A 20,226-nucleotide genomic window follows, 5' to 3' on the forward strand; every position below is an offset into this window, starting at 1 on the left:
CGCCCGGCTATTCACCCATTTTCAATCCAACTTTCAACCCAGGATGTTCCCTCATGCAAAAAGCCTTAAGATTTACACAATCCACCCTCCAATTGAGGGCCATCTCTCAGGGTCCCCTTACTTTCCTGACCTTTGTCAGGCGAAGGCCTGGAGATTTAATCTGGTACCCCTAGCTTGGTACCCCTTTTTAACACATCCACATAGCCTTACTGGCTAGCCTTTTAGATCTCTCAGTTCCCCTTTACTTTCCTGACCTCAGTGGATCAGGCAAAAGACTGGAGATTTTTTATTTTATTTCTTATTTTACCCTTTTTTTTCATTTCTTTTTTTCTTTTTCTTTTTCTTTTTCTTTTTTTTTTTTTTTTTTTTGAAACTGGGTTTCTCTCTATCCTTTTGGAGGCTGTCCTGGAACTTGCTCTATAGACCAGGATAGCCTCATTCCTTCCTATCTCTGCCTCCCGAGTGTTGGGATTAAAGGCGTATGCCACCAACACCCGGCTCTCTGAATATCATAGCAAACATCCTCCCAATCTGGGACATTTAAACCTTCCCCAGTAATGAACCATGGGCTCCCTCGTTCAATCCATTTTAAAAAGCCTGCCATGGTTGTAGTCCCCTGTTCTTCAAGCAACTTTTTTACGTGATACTGTAATTTAAACTTCCAGGGACTATTTCCCATTGTTTCTTTTCCTATTTTCCTCCATCTGTCCCTAGCTGGCAAAAGGGACGACCCCGTCCACTTACCTCGCTTTCACGATCTCGGTAGGACCTCCAATTGTCGCGTCTGCTGCGCGGCCTGTGTCCGAGAACGGGCGGAGGGTGTCGGGGATTGCCAACACAGAGACTCGTTCAACGATGTAAAGAAAACTTTAAGCAGGCCCCAAAAAGGTTCAAGAAAACTTCCTAAGAAAGGCTCCCACCAGAGAAGCTTCTGCTCTCTCCTCTCCCCTGGCTGGTTCTGCTCTCACCCCAGAAACTGATCTGGGCGTGGCAGAAGAGGCGGTTAGTCTCTGGACAAGGTCGAGCTCAGGGTGGTTTCTGCGGGCAGGCCTTTTCCAGGAACTTAATGCCCCCAGGCATTGTATTGTTTTTAGTAAACATTGTCTTACAGCTGCCTACTCCCAGGCAGAAGGGGAAGTGGGTCTCTGCTCAAGGTCTGGTGTTCCCACATTTCTCCTGGGAACAATCTAGCAGTCTTAAGTGTACAAATGCAAAGCTTTCAGCCTCCACCCTCTGTGCACAAATCAATATGAATAGTTTCTGAATTTCACTTGTATTTCTACTCATAAGGAATGCTCATGTACATATGCATGGTAGTCCTAATCTCCTACAGTGGGATCATGGTACACACATTTTATGTTATATGACACACACATTCACATCTTGGATAAGCAATTTAAAAGCAGATCCTGAGCTTCTCTCTAGAGAACACAAAATTCCTGTTAACATAATGATCCCATGATCAGTGGCTGAGGCGGTGTCTAATTGGATAAAGTGCTTGCTGTGAACATGAGGTCTAGAGTTCAGTTCTCTAGAACCCATGGAAATAGACTGTACAGGCTTTTGGGGTGCCTGCACCCCAGGCATTTAGGAGGCAGAGACAGGAGATTCATGGGGCATGCTAGCTAGCTAACATACAGAACTGGTGATGTCCATAATCAGTGATAGGCTCTGCCTTGTTAAAGGTGAGAGCAACTGAGGAAGATGTCAGCTTTGTGTCTCCACATGTACAATTGTGAGCATGTACATCCCCTCCATTTGTGCCCACAGATTCAAACACACATGCCACACACAAATGCCCTTGCAAAAATTTCCATGAGACAGATGTATTAAAATCCACTTCAGTATATAGCATTTATAGGAATTGTTTCTTACAGTATTCTTTAAAAGAGTTCTTAAGCGTTTATTTATTATGTATAAAGTGTTCCACCTGCAGGCCAGAAGAGGGCACCAGATCCCATTATAGATGTTTGTGAGCTACTGTGTGGTTGCTGGGAGTTAAACTTAGGACCTTTGGAAGAGCAGCCGATGCTCTTAACCTCTGAGCCATCTCTCCAGCCTCTTAAAAATGCTTTTTTTGGGGGGGGGTTCAAGGCAGGGTTTCTCTGTATTGTTTTGGAGGCTGTCCTGGAATTGGCTCTGTAGACCAGGCTGGCCTCGAACTCACAGAGATCCACCTGCCTCTGCCTCCCGAGTGCTGGGATTAAAGGCGTGCACCACCAACACCCAGCCCTAAAAATGCTTTTAATTGAAATAAAATTACATCACCTCCTCCTCCTCTTTCTCCCTCAAATCCCTCCCATGAGTTGTTGATAGCCTCTTTAATTATATGTTGCATATATGTATGTGTGTATATGTGTGCATGCATATGCACAAATATATGGAAATAGAGCCTACTGGGCCCATTGTTGGGTGTACATGGCTTCAAGGCTGACCACTCTGCACTGATCAACTAGTAAAGGGGCTCATCCTCGGAGAAGATAATTTTCCCAGCAGTCATTAGTTTGTCATTCATTGTCGCGAGGGGGGGCAGTGAAACCCAGTTAAAAATCCCCCCTCCCATTCCAGCGTGTCTGTTGATAATGCCATTGTCTATATAGCCATTTCTAGGAGAGGCTGTTTTATAGCTGACTTCCTGGTATTCTAGCTCCTACAATCTTTTTCTCCCCTTTGGATATGTTTTGAATCACGGGTGTAGTGATGTAGCTATATTGGTTGGAGCTGGGCTCCCCATGATCAGCTGGTTTCTGCATTGTGTCCATTTGTGGTTTCCTGTGATGGTCTCCATTTGTTGTGACAAGAGGCTTCTTTGATGAGGGGTGGTAGCACACTTATTTCTAAAGGATTCTTAAATTGGGTCTAGTAAATCACATGTTGTATATTTTCCCACTCTTGAATTAGCTCTGCCACACTTGGGTATACACTGTTGGATAACACATCATCTTTAAATATAGGGCCTTGAAGTTAAGTGAGTGGAGGTCAAGGATGGTTCTACCATGAAGTTCTACTCCACATAGCTTCTTGGGGGGAGGCTATGCTTCATTCACATGTTAAGACCCTCCCTTGGTGTCCTCCAGTCTCTCCCCATGGATAGTTTGGACAGTTCATAGCATTGTGATCTCAGGCATGTTTTTTCCATAGCAGTTGCCTTCAAATAAGAAACACAGAAGTTGTGAGTCCTTTGAAGACTTTTAAAACAAGTCCGATGCCATTCTGGACATGTTTTTGGTGAAAGGAGAGGGGGAGGGAAAGAGAGAGAAAGGAAAAGGGGGAAAGAGGGGAGGGGGAGAAGGGAGGGAGAGAGAGATAGATATAGAGACGCAAAAATTTATTTTTTCTGTGTATTTTTTGTATTTTATTTTTAACATTTTTATTATATATTTAAATTAGAAACAAGCTTGCTTCCCATGCCAGTCCCAGCTCACTCTCTCCCCCCTCCATGTCTACTCCCTCCCCCAGCCTCTCCCCCCCAATCCCTACTCCATTCCCCAGGGAGGTAAGGGGATCTCAAGAAGTCTGTCATTTCATTGCAGGGAGGGCCCAGGCCCTCCCTCAAGTTTCCAGATTGAGAGAGCATCTCTCATTGTGGAATGGTCACCCAAGTCCATTTGTGTGCCAGGGACAAATACTGATCTACTACCCAAAACTCCATAGATTGCCTGAGTCTCCTCATTGACACCCACATTCAGGGGTCTGGATCAGTCCCATGCTGGCCTCTCAGCCATCAGTCTGGGGTTCAAGATCTCCCCCTTGTTCAGGTCAGCTGTTTCTCTGGGTTTCACCATCCCAGTCTTGACCCTTTTGTTCATCACTCCTCCATCTCTGTCACTGGGTTCCAGTTCAGTTCAGTGTTTAGCTGTGGGTGTCTGCCTCTGCTTCCGTCTATCACTGGAAGGAGGTTCTAGGATGGCATATAAGATAGTCATCAAAATCATTATCAGGGAGGAGCATTTAAGGTAGTCTCTCCACTACTGCTTAGTTTGCCAGTTTGTGTCATCCTTGTAGATCTCTGGAAATCTCACTAGTGCCAGATCTCCCCTCAAACCTAGAATGACTCCCTCTATTATGATATCCCTCATCCTGCTCTCCTCTAGTCTTCCCCCTGACTCAACCTTTCTGCTCCCCTATGTTCTCCTCTCCTTTCCTCTTGTCTCCCTCTCTTTTTCCTGGCTCCCTTTCCCCTCCCCCACCCTGTGCTCCCAATCTGCTCAGGAGATCTTGGAGGCAAAAGTTTATTAAGTGGGGAAAATGTCAGCCATATTTGGAATATGTTCAATATTTTGGGTTACCTTTATAAGAAAAAGTGCCTAGAAGTGGCCTCAGTTTGTATTTCTTTTAATTTTGTATAAAGTTTGCATTTTTGCCTGTGACTGTTGTGCTGTTAGCAGTTAGTTTGGGGCTGGTGAGTTGGTGAGTTTAGGGCTGGTGAGTTGGTGAGTTTAGGGCTGGTGAGTTTAGGAGTTTAGGGCCAGTGAGTTGGTTAACCTGTAAAAGTGCTCTCTGCCAATCCGGGTGATCTGAATCCAACCCCAAGTTTAGGGCTGGTGATTTGGTGAGTTGGTGAGTTTAGGGCTGGTGAGTTGGTTAACCTGTAAAAGTGCTCTCTGCCAATCTGGGTGACCTGAATCCAACCCCAAGGACCTCCGTGCTGGAAGGAGATGCCCACAAGTTTTCCTGACAGCCATACATGTGCCACACGATGTGCTTGTGTACACTCACACATGATAAATATAGTAAATTCAGTTTATATAAACTGCTTATGAAATAAAGAAACTAACCATTTACCATAATATAGAACTAATGTTTCTGTTGGTCTCACTAAGATGTTTTCTTTATGGTGTCTTTGACCATGCAGATAAATTTTAAATTGCATATGATCAGTCCTGTCCATCAGGTTCCTCTCTTGCCATGCAGATCCTCAAACCCCAGTTGTCCAAATAACCTACATTTTCTTTTGCTTTAATAACCTTGATCCATCTGAAATTATTTTCTGTAATTACCCTAAGGAAACTATCTTTGTATTCTTTTTGAGGTAAACTAGATGTGCCAAAATCGTTATTGACTGTGGTTCCCTTTGGCACTGACTGGGGATATAATCCTTCATATATTAAATTACCACTTATGTTTGCATTTATTTCTGTATTTCTCTTTAGTATTTTGTTGATCTCTGTCTTGGTCCATCTTCCACTGGCATTATGGAATGAGAATCTGCCAGTGGGCAACTTACAGTGGAAAACTTATTTGGCTAGTCATAACACAGAAACGGCCTCACAACATGCAAGAACAGGAATATAAGTGGGTGCCTGGAGACAAAATCACGAGACTTGGCCTTGCTTTACAACAACTGGAAATAATCCAGCCCTGTGAGAGCATAAAACCCTTCACAATGGAAGAATCTTCATGAATCACGTATTAAAAGCAATATTATGGCCAGCAAGATGGGTGAGTGGGAAAAGTGATCACTGCGCCTTAACAGCGAGTTTGAGAGAGGCCCAGAGCTCAAGAGAGGTGCGGTGGCCTGCTTCTGTCATCTCAGCACTCATCTGTGACAGGAGAGGCACCGACAGTACAATAGGTTGAAGTACACAATGCAGCAGAAACAATAGAAGATGTGGGTAACACCGTTACACAATGAATTTTGGCTCTTACAGCTTAAGCTCCGTTCTAACAACAGCAAAATCCAACTTAAAGAGAAACTGACCATATGCAGACAGCTTAATGTTCTGTATCTCCAAATCCTTCCAGTATACTAGCATGTATACTAAGACCTTTATGCTGTAAAAGGCTGAATTAAGTCTTCCACAGCAGACATCCACGTTTGTCTAATCCACAGAGTCAGCCAATAGAATAGATTAGAGGAAGACTCTACCTATCATTGAAAGCTTGGAGGAGTAAAATGAGCCTAGAAGTTCAAGTGCTCTCCAATAACCACAAAAAGCACCAAGGGTACTCTTCCCTAGGGTCTATAGAGGAAAACAACCCAGTCAACCTTGATTTTAACCAGTGAGACCAGCTTTAGGCTTTTATCCTCTAGAACGCTAACACAATACACCTGCACAACGGGAGGGCACTGGCATGCACTTCCACTAAAGCGCTAGAAGGATTGGAAAAGGTCTCTAAAAACTCCCTGTTGGATATCATCACTGCCCTAAGATCCTGCGTGCTTCGAGTATCATTTCACAGCGCACAGCACTGCGCCCGGGACGTCCTTGCCTTCTCTTTCCACTAAAGTCGTTTGAAGAAGACACTTAATGACAAAAATCTCAGCAGAATCACAAGGAAAGTGATTCTCAGGTGTAATCAACTGCTTGGTGGCAAGGCTATCACACGGTGCATTGTTTAAATATATTGTCCAATGTGGCGCTGCTCACCCAGCCTCGCACATTTAAGGATTGAATACAGAAAGGCTTAAGTCCAATTCAGAAACGGTTAAAATAACTTCTGTGAGGAAAGTGAAGACTGAGAACTACTACTGTGATTGAATGGATGCCAGAAATCAAGTATTTCATTTTTGTCCAGCTGGAGGTGGAACACAGAGCTCCTGGTATGCCGAGGACGCCCTCTATCGCTGGGCCACAAGCACTTCCCACCACAAACTTTAAAACAAACTTTAAAATAAACAATCTCATGAATTAGTGTATAACTAGCAGAGAAGAGCAAGTGTACAAGTGCAATTTTCTTGTCTACTTAAACGAGTGGTCTTCCATAAAAGAACTAAAACAGAAAAACATCTTTATGGCTGGCTATGGCTACTGTCTAATAAAAATCTAGATGCTCTTCCACCCCCACCCACAAAAAAAAAAAAAAAAAGAACTAGGCTACAAGTCTGCAGTGAGAGCCCGAGTCACACCCAAGGCCTTAAGTACGAGGATATGAATATTCATTACGCTAATATACATTCATAGCATGCTAAATATACTCGAGCCGCTCAACCCCCTCACGTCTGAATTCTGCCACCCAGTGGCGACACCCGTACTGCTCCCACAGGCCCTGCTCAGTTTCAAACTGCACCTTTGTGTCCACCGGGCAGTTGGGCAAGCCCTGGCCGAGGCCAGGCATTCGTTTGCACCTCCCTGCTTGAGTCACAAAACAGCTCCTCGGGCACGGGGAACAGGTTTCCTGTGTATTGTGACACAAGGATGGGAACCCAGCACGTAAGACCACGTGACACCCTAAGATTCTCACGAGAATGTTGTCGTTAATGTGTGATGTCTAAATTCGGATTTATAAGGGTTCTCCTCCCCCCCCCGGTATTTTTGCTAAATTTATAACCTGTGACGGTGTGCAAGGCTAGGTGACACGGTGGCACACACCGTTACTGTCCCCGCAGCATTTGGGGTGCGGGGGTCACACGCTCGCTTCAGCCCGCTCCGGTTTTCTCCCGGGCAGGGCCGGGCAGAAGCCAGGCTTCGCCACCATGCCGCGGAGCGCCGGCTTCCGAAAGCGCCTTCCCTGCCGGGGTCGCCTGATGTCCTTTCACGTAGACGCCGGCGGGGCAAAAGCGGAGACGTGGGTGACGTGAGCAACTCGCCAAAGCACGCGCTTTCCTCCACGGCGGCCAGCGGAAGACCGAGGACGGACCTGTCCGGCTCGCCCAGCAGGTCCCCTGGCGGCCACGCCCACCGCCCCATCCCGACCAATAGGAGCCGACGAGCCTCCCCAAGCGCTGGCACGGCCGGACGCCGAACGGCCGTTCACGTCGACGCGGTGACGTCACGCGCGCGCGCGACGCACCTGTCGGGCCCCCGCGCCTCCCGCCGCTTCCCTTCCAGTTCCGCGGGGCAGGGCCGGTCGGGTCCGGATCGTCGAGCCGCCCGCTCAGTGCGGTTGCGCCCCGGGTGCCGCCTGGTCTGGAGGATGAGGCCCGGGTGGGCGGAGGTGTGAGAGCGTCGCTGCGGCTCTGCCCGTCCCCCACCTCCCACCCCGCCCGCCGCCCGGCGCGGAGCGCGGCTCCCGTGGCGGTCCTCCGTGAGCGCCCCGAGGCTGGAGGCTCCCGTCGGGGCTGAGGCAGGTGGACCCGAGGGCCCGCTGGAGCCGCAGGACTGCGTTTCTCCCCGAAGCCGCCCTCCGCCCGTCCCCCCTGGCCGCACTGACGCGGGCAACCCGGGAGCCGCGTCCCGGTGAAGCTCCCGGGGTGGCTGGCGCGCGATCTCAAGCAGATGCGGGGTCCCCAGGCAGCGCAGCCACCAGCCGCCCGGCCTGCTATGCCTCTGCGCTGCGAGGTGAGTCGCCAGCTGTCAGGTGTCACGCCACGGCGGCGGCGGTGCTCGCGAGCCCAGGCTCCGGCGTCCCGGTTCCTTTACACAGTGGCACCTACCCTACCTGCCGGCCGTCCAGCCCGTTAAAATCGCCCCCATTGCCTCCGGCCACCCTCGGAGGACCTGCCTGAATTAGAACTAGGTGCCAGGACACGATTATGAATTTTACAGAGTTTGCCCAAATTTAGCGTAACGTTTAGTTTGTCTATCTTTAGACTTAATGTATGTCGAGTCATTTTGTGTGTGTGTGTGTGTGTGTGTGTGTGTGTGTAAATATTTGCGTGTTAGGAGTAGATTGTTGGACCAGAAGTTACTTTGGAGGACTTTTCATGCGATATGCTTTATTTCAAGTATGGCGTTTTAAAATTAGAGGACAAGGAAGTTAATTACATATTCATCAGGTGTATTCTAATTCTAGCCCCAGATTTCTGTTTCCTTTAGAAACAATGACTGTTTATGACAATTGGAGCAATGGTGACATTGCCTTTTAATAGCTCTGTGTGTGTGTATAAAATTCAAAAATTCAGTTCTGCAAACTTGAATTCTGTGCCACACTACCACTGTGGCTTATGTATAGTGGACACCGTGTAGATGTACTTTGCGCCCATGAAGAGTTTAGATGACTGTTTTCTTTGGATCAGTTTTACATGCCATTGTAAGTTACTGAAAAACAAGATTTCAGTTCGGGATATTCAGGAAGTCCAATGCTCGTGTACATGTTGCTGACCAGGCTGGAAAGGTGCGGCTTCTGCTAATGCCCAGTTTTATATGGCTTTAAAATCAGGGGTGTGATTTATGGGTGCTTTCTCAAATTGAATAAGCTTATATATGGTGGTGTCAGAATTTGTTACAGATAGCATTCAACCCCAAGCCCACCACTTCCTCTCCCTTTGCTACTTCAAAGACTTTGAGTGGCAGCTCCAACTATTTTAAGAGGTCAGTATGAATAACTTAGGCCATTACTTGGAAATGGTGCTGTCTTATGTACTTCCTGAAGCCTTTAAGAGTTAACCAGGTTTTGAATGTATGTATGTATATATATATATACATGGTTCAGAAGAACAGATTTGTTAAGGTTCTGGGTTTGCAATAGAAAAATGGCAGTTGTCCAGGTCATGTTGGCGATAGGCTTTCTGTTTCCTGTTGTAACATGTTGGTAATAATTTTCAGACCTCAGGAAGCCAGATTTGATCTCTGTGGTGGGTCGTATATCAAAGTTGTATCCTGTTGGGTTTGACCACTATCCCTGCCTCGTAGAATTCTTAACTTGCTTTGTAGTCAAAACTGTCAGAAGACACGCCTGTATTTATGATATAATGCATGTAAATGAATACCTTCTGTAGTTTAGGGTCACACACACACACAAGAGGGGGGGAGAGAGAGAGGAAGAGAGAGAGAAGAGAGAGGAGAGAGGGAGGGAGGGAGAGGAGGGGGGGGAAGGAGAGCTAGCTCAAGTTTTCACCAGTCTCACAAAGTAGATTACTTAATAGGTATGGAAATGTAAGAAAGAATTTAGTTGTTATCCTAACATCCCACAGGTCCATTCATTTATAATTTATAAAAGGGACATGCAAGTGCAGAGACTCTCCTAAGTGTGGTTGTAAAAAAGAAAAGCACCCAGCACTACCATGTTAATAACCTTTTATGTGGTCTCTGTGCAGATTCATGTGTGTTTATAAGCGTTGCAGCTGCAGTTCCTTTTGGTTTCTGAAGTAAGTGCGCCTTAGTGAAGTATAAAGGGAAGGAGGACCCCCTGCAGCCTCGGGCTTTGCTGGAACTCAGAGATTTGCTGCCGCTGGGAGGAAACCAAGGAAACCAGTTCTTCCCATTCTTGGGAGATTAGCTGAATAGGTCTCTTAAACTAGTGAAACCTGCTTGTTTTTAAAGTCTCAGCCTTCCATAGCAGCTTTTCAATTGGGTTTTTGTTTTAACCCCCCCCCTTCTTATTAGGACCCTTGCATTTGTGGATTTTTCCCTGTTGCCTTTTAAAAATGCTCAGTTTCCCCCTTTTCTTGATGCTTGTTTTTAATTTTCAAATTTTACTTATGTGTATATATTTGAGTACAAAGTGGTACTTTGATAAAAGTGTACATTGTGGAAACGTTAAGTCAAACCCACATAGGTCAGCTTGTCTTTCATGTATGTGGCAGAAACACTTGTGTTTGAGGAAGTAGCAGTTTGAAGGCATGCAGCTCATCAAGTGTGCTCCATGTGCTGTCACTAATTGCCTAGGTAACTGACCCTTTGGCCAGCCTCCCCCCCCATTCCAGCCTTCCAGCCCTTTGTAACTACCATTTCTACTGTGCTTTAGAATTGAACTCTGCAGATCCCATGTACAAGTGAGATCATTCAGTGTTCGCCTGAGCTTGTTTACTGTATCTGTCGATTTAGGCTTTCGTATCTTGACTCTTGTAAGTAATAGTATTTAACTTAAAAGAATTTGTAGCTTTAAGAAATATTCTTCAGGGAGCTAATTATTTAGTTTTTTTTGTATTTTTGAACTAAAATATATAAGATTCAATTTCAATATGTTAAGTAAACAATAATTATTAAAAATAACAAGTAATACTACTTTTGGGAGAAGCTGGCTAGATTATAATCTTCTCTTGGAACGTGATAAATTCTGTTTTAATAGCCCAATGAATCTAATCAGCAACCCCTTCCTCAATTTATTCATGCTGTTCTGTCCCCCACTCTTTAGAACAAATCCTACTGTGTTTTTCAACTATTTAGCTTTATAATTTTTTTTAAATATTTTATGTATATGGGGACTTTGCATGGCAGAAGAGGGCTTCAGATTCATTATAGATCAGACAGTTGGGAGCCAACATGTGAGTGCTGGGAATTGAACTCAGGACCTCTGGAAGAGCAGCCAGTGCTCTTAACTGCAGAGCCATCTCTCCAGCCCCTGCTGCGTGTTTTTTACTGTGATGTTTTACACTGATCTTGGATATATTTAATAATGTACTTAAGCTTGACTTACACAGAATAAAATTTTTGCATTTTTGTTATCAAAATGAGAGAATACTTAGAATTTTGCTTATTTTTCTGGTAGTAATCAGTAACCATAGTGTAACCTTTAGATGCTTGTTATGTCGGTGTCTGTTGTAAGTTACTGTATTTGAAAGAAGATAAATAATTCTATTTTACTTTTATTTATTTCTTTTAGAGATGGTCTGTAGCCCTGTGTGACCTGCAAAAGCAGGTTGTTCTCAGATTCACAGAGATCTGCTTGCCTTTGCCTCCTGAATGCTGGCATTAAATACATGTGCCACCACACCTAAGAAAAATTATATAAGAAATTTGAGAGATTCATTTTACTTTGGTACATATTTTAAATTGAACCCTACCCAATGCTGATATTCTCAATAGGTTACATTTACTTTCTGTTGTATAGTGATCTTTCTGATAATTTTAGATGGGAATTTTCCTCAAAAGACTACATATTTATATGTATGTGTGTGTTGTATATAAAAACATATAAATATATAAAAATTATATGTATAATGTAAAAAGTTGTAATATATATTACATACATACACATATGTAATACACTTTTCTCTTAATTTATTTAAGAAGAAGGGCTCCAGATAGAGAGGAAAGAAAATGAAATGAGGGCTGAAAATAACTAAACTTTGTTATGTATGTGTATGAAACTATCAAACTAAATTAGAAAAATTAGAAAAGGTTACTTTTTAGAATAGTCCTGAGTTAATTCAAGTTATTAAATTTCTTCCGAAGTATATACATTTTTATTATACTTTAGTATATAAATAACTCATCAGTTTGATGCTGTTTCTTAATAACTAGTATTGATTAGTAATTAGTTTTGTTTCATTTCAGTTTACTATGTCTTCTCCACTTTGCTTTGTAATCCCTTGATAGGAAAAGGAGAAAGATTTTTCCCTCAATGTGAAATCAGATGGAACAAAGAATGTGGGACTTCCTCCCAGTGGTCTGCGACTGGTGTCTGTTTCTGTCCAGATGTCCTGGGATGGGGACCTGTGCACGGACATGTCTGCCTGCTCTTCTCCCTCTGTTCTTCCACTTCCTGCTTTCATTGACTTTCCTACTCTAGAAGTGAAATCTTTTCATTGAATCTGTGTAGACAAAGAGAGCTACTGCTTCATTTCCCCCTAGTTCCCAATAGATCCAGATTTATTGATCTTTCTTCTCTGTGACACCTTAAAGATATTTTCAGTTTTTACTATGGTTTAAGATTCTTCTTTTTTTTTTGAGACAGGGTTTCTCTGTGGCTTTGGAGGTTGTCCTGGAACTCAGGCTGGTCTTGAACTCACAGAGATTCGTCTTCCTCTGCCTCTTGCGTGTTGTCTGATCGAACCCAGGGTCTTGAGTATGCTAGACTCTACCCTGAATTTTATCTACAAACTGATTTATAATTTGGTATTGAAGCAATACCAGAACTTTTTCCAAGTGCTGTCCCTGTGTGCAGTTTTTCTTCGTGGTGCCCTACTTATCTGGCTGTTACTTCCCTCTTCTCTGAGGCCAGCATGGATCATGTCATCTGCTCCACCCGCTCTGCCCCCATTTAATCAGGCGCTCTCATCCATCGTATCAGGCTTTTTGCAGCTGGTCTTGGTTCCTTCTGCACTGCATGGCTGTAGGACTATCCTGCCTGCTGCACCAGGTCAGCGTCTCCACACGTGGTCTTTCAGAAAGTATGTTACCATTTGTTTTTATTTCATGTGCTCATTTGTCTGTGTGAGGGTGTGGATCCCCTGGAACTTGGTTACAGACAATTGTGAGCTGCCATGCCGGTGCTGGGAATTGATCCTGGGTCCTCTGGAAAAGCAGTCAGTGCTCCTAGCTACTGAGTTATCTCTCCAGCCCCCTCTACAAGTATTCTAAGGTTCTGATACCATAGACTGTTGGAAGTGTTTCATGGTGTGGAAGAGTCATTCCTTGACAGAATAAATTTGAGAAACATTTCATAGATTTTGCTTATCAAGTTCATGTTCATATTGTTTTCTCAAAAACTTATACTGTTAACAAATATATATTGTATGGTAGATTTCCCAAACATACTGACCATCAAGCCTTTCCCAGAATTAGAAGTTCATGTACCTACCTATAAATGATTTTCCTTGTCTCAGCTTGGTAGTTCAGTTCCTGCCTCTTTTTAAATCAGGTAAGCAACCCCTCCCCAAATCCTACTTAGCTTTTTTGAGGCTCAAGAGTGTCTCAAAAAAAAAAAAGGGGGGGTGGGAGGAGAAGAGTGTTTTATTTAGGGTTTTGATTGCTGTGAAGAGACATCATGACTAAGGCAACTCTTACAAAAGAAAACACTTAATTTGGGTGGCTTACACAGAGATTCAGCCCATTATCATGGTGGGACATGGTGGCGTGCAGACAGACATGGTGCTGGAGAGGTAGCTGAGAGTTCCACATCTTGGGCAGTCAGGCAGCAGGAAGTGATCTAAGACATTAGGCAATATCTTGAGCATAGGAGACCTTATAGCCCACATCACAGTGGCATACTTCCCCCCCATAAGGCCACACTTCCTAGTAGTGCCACTCCTTATGAACTTATGGGGGCCTATAACATTCGAACTACCACAGGGAGTTTCATGTTATCTATCACAGTGAGATAGTCTGTTTCTCTGAGTTTTGTTACATCGTGCCATCGGTTGGGTTCTGTTTTTTACTGTGGGAATACTACATCTCCCTTAAAGATAGTATTTGATGTATACTGAGGTTTACTGAACTCTCTGAGACCTGTAAAAATACAGTATACAATAAAATTGCATTTATAGTTAAATCGATTTCTGATACTTTTTAACTGTTCTGTATTTGTGATTAGACAATTATTTTGAAATCAATAAAATGTCACATTTTAATTGAGACCTAGTATAAACAAAAGTTTTTTGTTTTTGAAAATTTTGTATGCAGTGAAATATAATCATACCTATCAATTACCCCTTCTAATGCCCTCCATGTCCTCTCCAACTTTTCCCCCTTCCAACCTCATGTTTGTCTTTTTTTATCCTCCCATTTGGTCCATCGAAGGGTGGGTGGATGGTCTGTCTGTCTGTCTGTCCGTCCATCTGTGTGTCTGTCCTATCTATGTCTATCACCTACTGAGTCCACTTAGTGTTGTTCATATGTGTGTGGGGGTGGGGCATCTACTGCATATGGTATGAATCTACCAGTGGTAACATCCTCACTAAGTGGTTCTCTTTCAGCAACTATCCACTTCCAGTGCCAACAGCTCCTTGGTAGGGGGTGAGGCCTGGAAATCATCTACCACATCTATACTGGGGTAAAGTTTGGCTTTTGCGATGATCTTGTACAGGTCATATGCAAATAATCACAGCTCCCATGAGTTCTTGAGATGATAGCCACATCTTAGACAGAAGAAAGCATTTTGTAGCATTCCTCCCTATCCTCCAGCTCTTAAATTATTTCTACCTCCTCATCTATGCCTTGGTGGTGTGTGTGTGTGTGTGTGTGTGTGTGTGTGTGTGTGTGTGTGTGTGTGTGTGTAATATAGCTCTTCAGTTTAGGACTAAGTACTCAGACTCTTGTCCCAGCACTTTAATTTTGCATGTCTCCATTGATTGTTGCCCAGTGCAAAAAGAAGCACATGTGGGTATAAATATAAATATTTTGAAGGCAATTTGACAGCACAACTGTCAAAATAAGAATAGCAGGTTCTACCCTTGGGCCTTTGACCTCCCCAAGAGGACTCAGTACCAGATTTCCGCTGTCAGAGGAGGCATCAGATCTAATCAGAAAGTTCTTGGTTAGCCCTTACAAGTTGTACCATTGCCAGGCAATCGTGGCACACACCTTTAATCCAGGACTCCAGGAGTCAGAGGCAAGTGGATCTCTGAGTTTGAGGTCAGTCTAGTCTACAGATTGAGTTCCAGAACAGCTAGGACTGCTACACTGAGTAACACTGTCTCTAAAAGAAAAAAAAAATCACTCTTCACTAGTGGGCACATTTGCCTGACAGGTTGGTTTTGCAACATGAAAGGTCAGGGCTGAGTAAGACCATGGGTGTCTTTTCTACCTCAGTAACTTGCTTAGTACCTTCTTGGTCAGTTGGGATTCATTGCTCTGTGTTCTGCAGCCAAAGTATGTGCTGTCTTCAGCAACACATCCTGTAGTCATGGTGGGTAGCCAAGGGCAGTGGAAGTAGCCTAGGTTCTGGAGACCTCTGGGGCCTCCCTGACCAGTGAGCAGTAGAAAAGTTCCATGCCTTGCTAGTAAAACATTTAAAAAAGCTTTAGATAGGAATGTGTCTTACCTACAGATGGCTAGACTTTCCCCCCTCTGCCGTCATGGAGACTTTGGTCCTTTCTGGTTGCTGACATGGAGAGTTTTCATTTGCTTCTTTCACCAGATGTGACTGGCTCTTCTCTGTTTAACTTCCCAGTGAGACACATAGTTGACTGACACACCTTGGGAGTTTAGCCACTATCTTCAGCTCTGCTTGACTGAAACCACAAAGCTCCCTTAAGTTACTTGCTTGCAGGGTCTTTGGGAAACAGGTCTAAGAACTATTTGTGTTTTAACAATAAAAAGTAATAGCCATGGAGAAAAACTGGTGAATTGAACTTTATCAAAATTAAATAGTTTTGTTATGTGGTAGACCATCCTGGGCTACGGAATGAAACCATCTCATAAAAAGCAAACAAACAAAAATACTCAAATTGAATACCTAATATATATACCACATACTTTGCTAACCATTGGCTATATAGTAGAAAACAAAAATTGAGCAGTAGTAGGCCTCAGGATACATTCCAGATCAGAAGATCAGTAAATTCATAAAACCTCATAAAGCTGAGGTCAGTGCTATCGAAGGGGAGCTTTAATAACTAATAGGAAATGTTGATATAGGCAAAATTTGACTCATGTACTGGGATAGACATTTTTCTTTAACTACCTGCATGGTTGTGTTTAAGTTATTTAAACGTTTTGTGTCTCAGATTTCTCATCCGTTAAGTGGAGAGAATAATAACTCCCAAACTGTATTATTGGCTCGTAGTTAGTACATGTACTTTTCCAAAGTGTCATAAGAGTGCCAAAGAAATGTGTTTTCTAACTAGAGAAGTGCTTTTGTTACTGCTGATGTTTTGAGATGGTATAAGTTCCTGAGGTTGGCTTTGACCTCTGGACAATCCTGCGTCGGGTTCCTGAGTAGCTGAGGCTACAAGAATGTGCCAGTTGCTAGCTAGTTAATGGATATTTGATGTGCGATCTGAAGAATGAGTAGTACAGTCAGATGAAGAGAAGAGGATATGCTCCAGACGAAAGGCCAACTGAGCTAGGCAGGACTGCCAGCCTGGGGCTTTTCTGCTTTGTTAAGGACTTTGTCTCCTAAGAAGTGTGAGAATGATTCAAGTATTTTGATACACAGAATAGGGAGAGAAATTACTCGTCAGACTTTTTTTGGTGGTGGTGGAGGGCTGGCTGCAGTATAAAGATGAAGTTAGAGGCAGACAAGGTGCTTGTGCTGGGGTCATTAGAAATTTATTACAGCACACTAGACTTTGTCTCTGGAGTCTGATCTTTAAACTATAGGAAATATGCAAGCTGCCCTCTACTGTACAAATGATTTAAGTAATACATTAACACTCAGGGTTTTTATGGTAGAAGAAATAAAGATTTATAAAATTGCAGAACAGCAAATATTTCTTTGTAATTTATTTCCATATTTGTTTATTTCAAGGCCAGTTTACTGTTATTGCAGAGGGTGTGTATGTGTTGAAAACTGAACACATTTCTCTTTGAGCTCAGTTGAGTGGGAAGCTTGGTATTGATTGCCATTTTCTATTCCAATCACTGTACTAGGTGCTGAGAATATGGGGGAGTGTTTTTTGAAGGAATCTTTAGGGGATTGTAGCATAAATTGATTTGAAAAAGATGGCTATTGTTTAGTAATGTCTGATTTTCTAAAGCAGACTGTAGTTTCTGAATACCTTTGTTGCTGAGACACGGTGATGGCTATTTACATGTGCAGAAGGAAGAGTACTAAGGAGGCAAGATTGTCTAAGAGCTTGAGTCTTGGTTGAGTGTGGGGACTTGATTCTTTCATGGTGTGTGTGCCTACTGTGCATTGTAGTCACCCTGCCCTACAAGCCTTACTAGTTTGACTGCCTCAGTGGTTGCTGAGCTCCCCGTATGTCATCATACTGATAAATTCCCATCTTGATAATGAGCACGGAAGTAATATATAAAGAAATTTAGAAGTTATTTTTGGTATCTAAAGAGTAAAAACAATGAATACAATAATTTGGTTGTACCTGCTTTGAAAAAAATGAAAAATTTTAACTATTTTCAGTTTTTCCCTGGTTAATGGTTGACCCTAGCTCAAAAATACGTGAATATTTCAAGTCAGTTTAAAAATTTTTAAGTTACAATGCTAATTTTAAAAATTAGGTAGTACTTGCCTGAGGTAAAATCCAGGGGACTTGGAATTTCAGCCATGTGCTGCCATTCTTGCGGGCCTCTTCCTTGCAAAGCCCTGTCAAGTCTGTGCACACATAAGTGATTGCGTACTGCAGCCCTTCCCGATTGCACAGGATTGTACAGTACTACTGTATGGAGGAGTCTTTCTGACAGCTGCATAGTGAGAAAGAAGAACTGAACCATCCCTCACCACTTAGCATAACAGAGGGAGCCACTGTCACAGAGGATGGACTTAGGACTTTTTAGTACAAAGACCATAGCTTTCATTTGGTGATGTTAGAATACATGATTTTTGTTCTATGTTGGGAAAATGTTGAAGCCATTTTCCCCTTTTTTCCAGATAACCAGACAGCTCAATGGAGTCTGAGCAGCTGTTCCATAGAGGCTACTATAGAAACAGCTACAACAGCATAACAAGCGCGAGTAGCGATGAGGAGCTCTTAGATGGAGCAGGTGCTATTATGGACTTTCAGACTTCTGAAGATGACAATTTGTTAGACGGTGACACAGCTGTTGGTAAGTGCAGCATGACAACTGAGAATTGTAGTCATGAATATATACCAATATGTATACTTTTTTATTTTGTTTTTGATTTTTTTTTTTTGAGACTAACATTTGGGGTCACTTTTGAAAGTCAAGGTAGATTCAAAAAACTTAAACTCAACTGTTTAAAAGTGGCCTTATAGTATTTTCCTAAAATATTTTTACTACCTCCAACGTCTCCAACATTGAAACAAAATTTTAAATTATACTAAATATAATTCAGAGAAACATGCAATCATTATATTGTACTCGTGAAGGTATATGAATGTCTGAGCAGTAACCAGGTTAAATGATTTCCCTTTAGTTAACAAACAGAGCATCACCTAAAACTTTCTCTTCTTACCTTAAAAGATAACTCTTATTTGATTTCCATGTAGATTGATTTAGTGGGTATTTACACTTTATGTAAGTGGAGTCTTAATGTGTGAACTCTCATCTCTGGTGTTTTTTATTGTGTTTTGAGATTATCTGTGTTGTTGCATATGGCAGTGGTTACTCCCATCACCGTGTAGTTTTCCATTGTAAATACACTGTGGTGTAACTGTTCTCTCTATTTCATTGCAGAGTTTAGCTCTTGTTAATAGTACTGGTAAAGTAGTGTAATTCAGAGTTACACTTAGTCTAGAATGATTAAATCTAGAGTGTGCATGTCTCAGCATCATCAGCTACTGTCAGAGATACTCCAACACTGTGGTATGCTTATCTCTGTCAGTGGTGTGTGAAAGCTTAGTTGTACATCTTAACGAAAAACAAATACTAAAGTGTTATCAGTTTTAAACATATTTACTCTTCTGTGTATGCAGAAAGCTTATATTTGATGACATGGGAGTTGAAATGTATTTATATATGTTGACTTGGCTTTTTAGGTTGCTTTTGGAAGTGCCAGATCAATCTCTATTTTATAGAATCCTGTTATATATTCTGATTTGTCAGGATAATTTATTGGAGATGTCTTCTCCTACTCTGAATTGTCTTCATTTTCTTAGTAGGATCTTTTGAGGAAGTCATTGACTCTAATGAAATGTAGTTAGTAACATTCTTTGTTCTTGTTTCTTTCTTTGTTCTGGTTAATGATCTTCTAAACTGGGTATGATGGTACACACATGGAATCCTAGATGCTGAGACAAGGATACAGAATCTAAGGCTTGGCTTACATAGCCAAACTGTTGCTTAAAAATAAAGATTTCAGGTACTTGAGGGGACCAAAGATAGTATTCTGTTTTCTTCTTGTGTCATTCACATTTAGATCTAGAATCTGCTTGTATTTAATTTTGGGAAATGTGAATAAGAATTCAAATTTGTTTTTTCCCAAAGGCATAACTGATTGGTTCAGTACCAAGGCAGGCACCTTGAAATCTAAACCAAAATGACAGAAATTTTGGGAGATAGTTTGGCAGTTTCCTATACTATTAGCTGTAAGATTCAGCAATACTGCACCAAAATATTCACTCCAGTTAGGTGAAATATTCACATAAAAATGAAAACAGCAAGTAAAAGATGGGAAATACACAAGAGCCTAAGCATCCCAGTGAGAAAGTGTGCTAGCCCCAGGGTACTGGCTACAGTGTCCCCTCTGTGTGCCAAGTAGCTGTATTTCAGTGGGTGTGTGCTGGGCTCCATGCTCCTTACACTTCGGAAATAGGTGCCTTTTTGTCCAGTGACCTCAGCATGCATACATCTGGGTTTTGTAGTAAAGTGATCTTTTCTGTGTGTCAACCCCGGTGGAGGAATTAGAGAAACTTAAATGGGATTTTCTCAGACAGTTTTTATAGTATATCCCTGTTCTACTTTGCTTTCTGTTGCTTTGATGTAATGCTGTTGGCAAGGAAGGGGCTTATTCCATCTTAAAGCTTACAGTCCAGCATGTAGGGAAGCCAGGGCAGGGGCTGGAACAGGAACAGAAGCAGAGACCATGGAGGAGTGCTGCAGATTGGCTTACTCAATCAGCCACTTTTCTTAGACCACCTAGCGTGAGTTGGCCCATCCT

The 20,226-nt window shown here is 42.7% G+C and overlaps 1 protein-coding gene across 5 annotated transcripts in view; it reads left to right on the plus strand.

Moving 5' to 3' along the window:
- Clcn3 (chloride voltage-gated channel 3) overlaps positions 1 to 20,226 on the plus strand; it is a 94,712-nt gene that overhangs the window by 5,490 nt on the left and 68,996 nt on the right. Inside the window, exons 1-2 of one of the 5 annotated variants that reach the window (XM_005075163.4) lie at positions 7,733 to 8,222; positions 18,037 to 18,212. In XM_005075163.4, the coding sequence (XP_005075220.1) occupies positions 18,053 to 18,212 (160 nt within the window). In that variant the 5' untranslated portion in view covers positions 7,733 to 8,222; positions 18,037 to 18,052. Of the gene's footprint in view, positions 1 to 7,732; positions 8,223 to 18,036; positions 18,213 to 20,226 lie in introns of those variants that run through there. The other 4 variants (XM_005075164.4, XM_040742257.1, XM_013117184.3 and 1 more) reach the window with 4 other exon arrangements.

The sequence above is a fragment of the Mesocricetus auratus genome, unplaced genomic scaffold (assembly GCF_017639785.1).
Source record: "Mesocricetus auratus isolate SY011 unplaced genomic scaffold, BCM_Maur_2.0 Super-Scaffold_6731, whole genome shotgun sequence".
NCBI classification, from domain to species: Eukaryota; Metazoa; Chordata; class Mammalia; order Rodentia; family Cricetidae; genus Mesocricetus; species Mesocricetus auratus.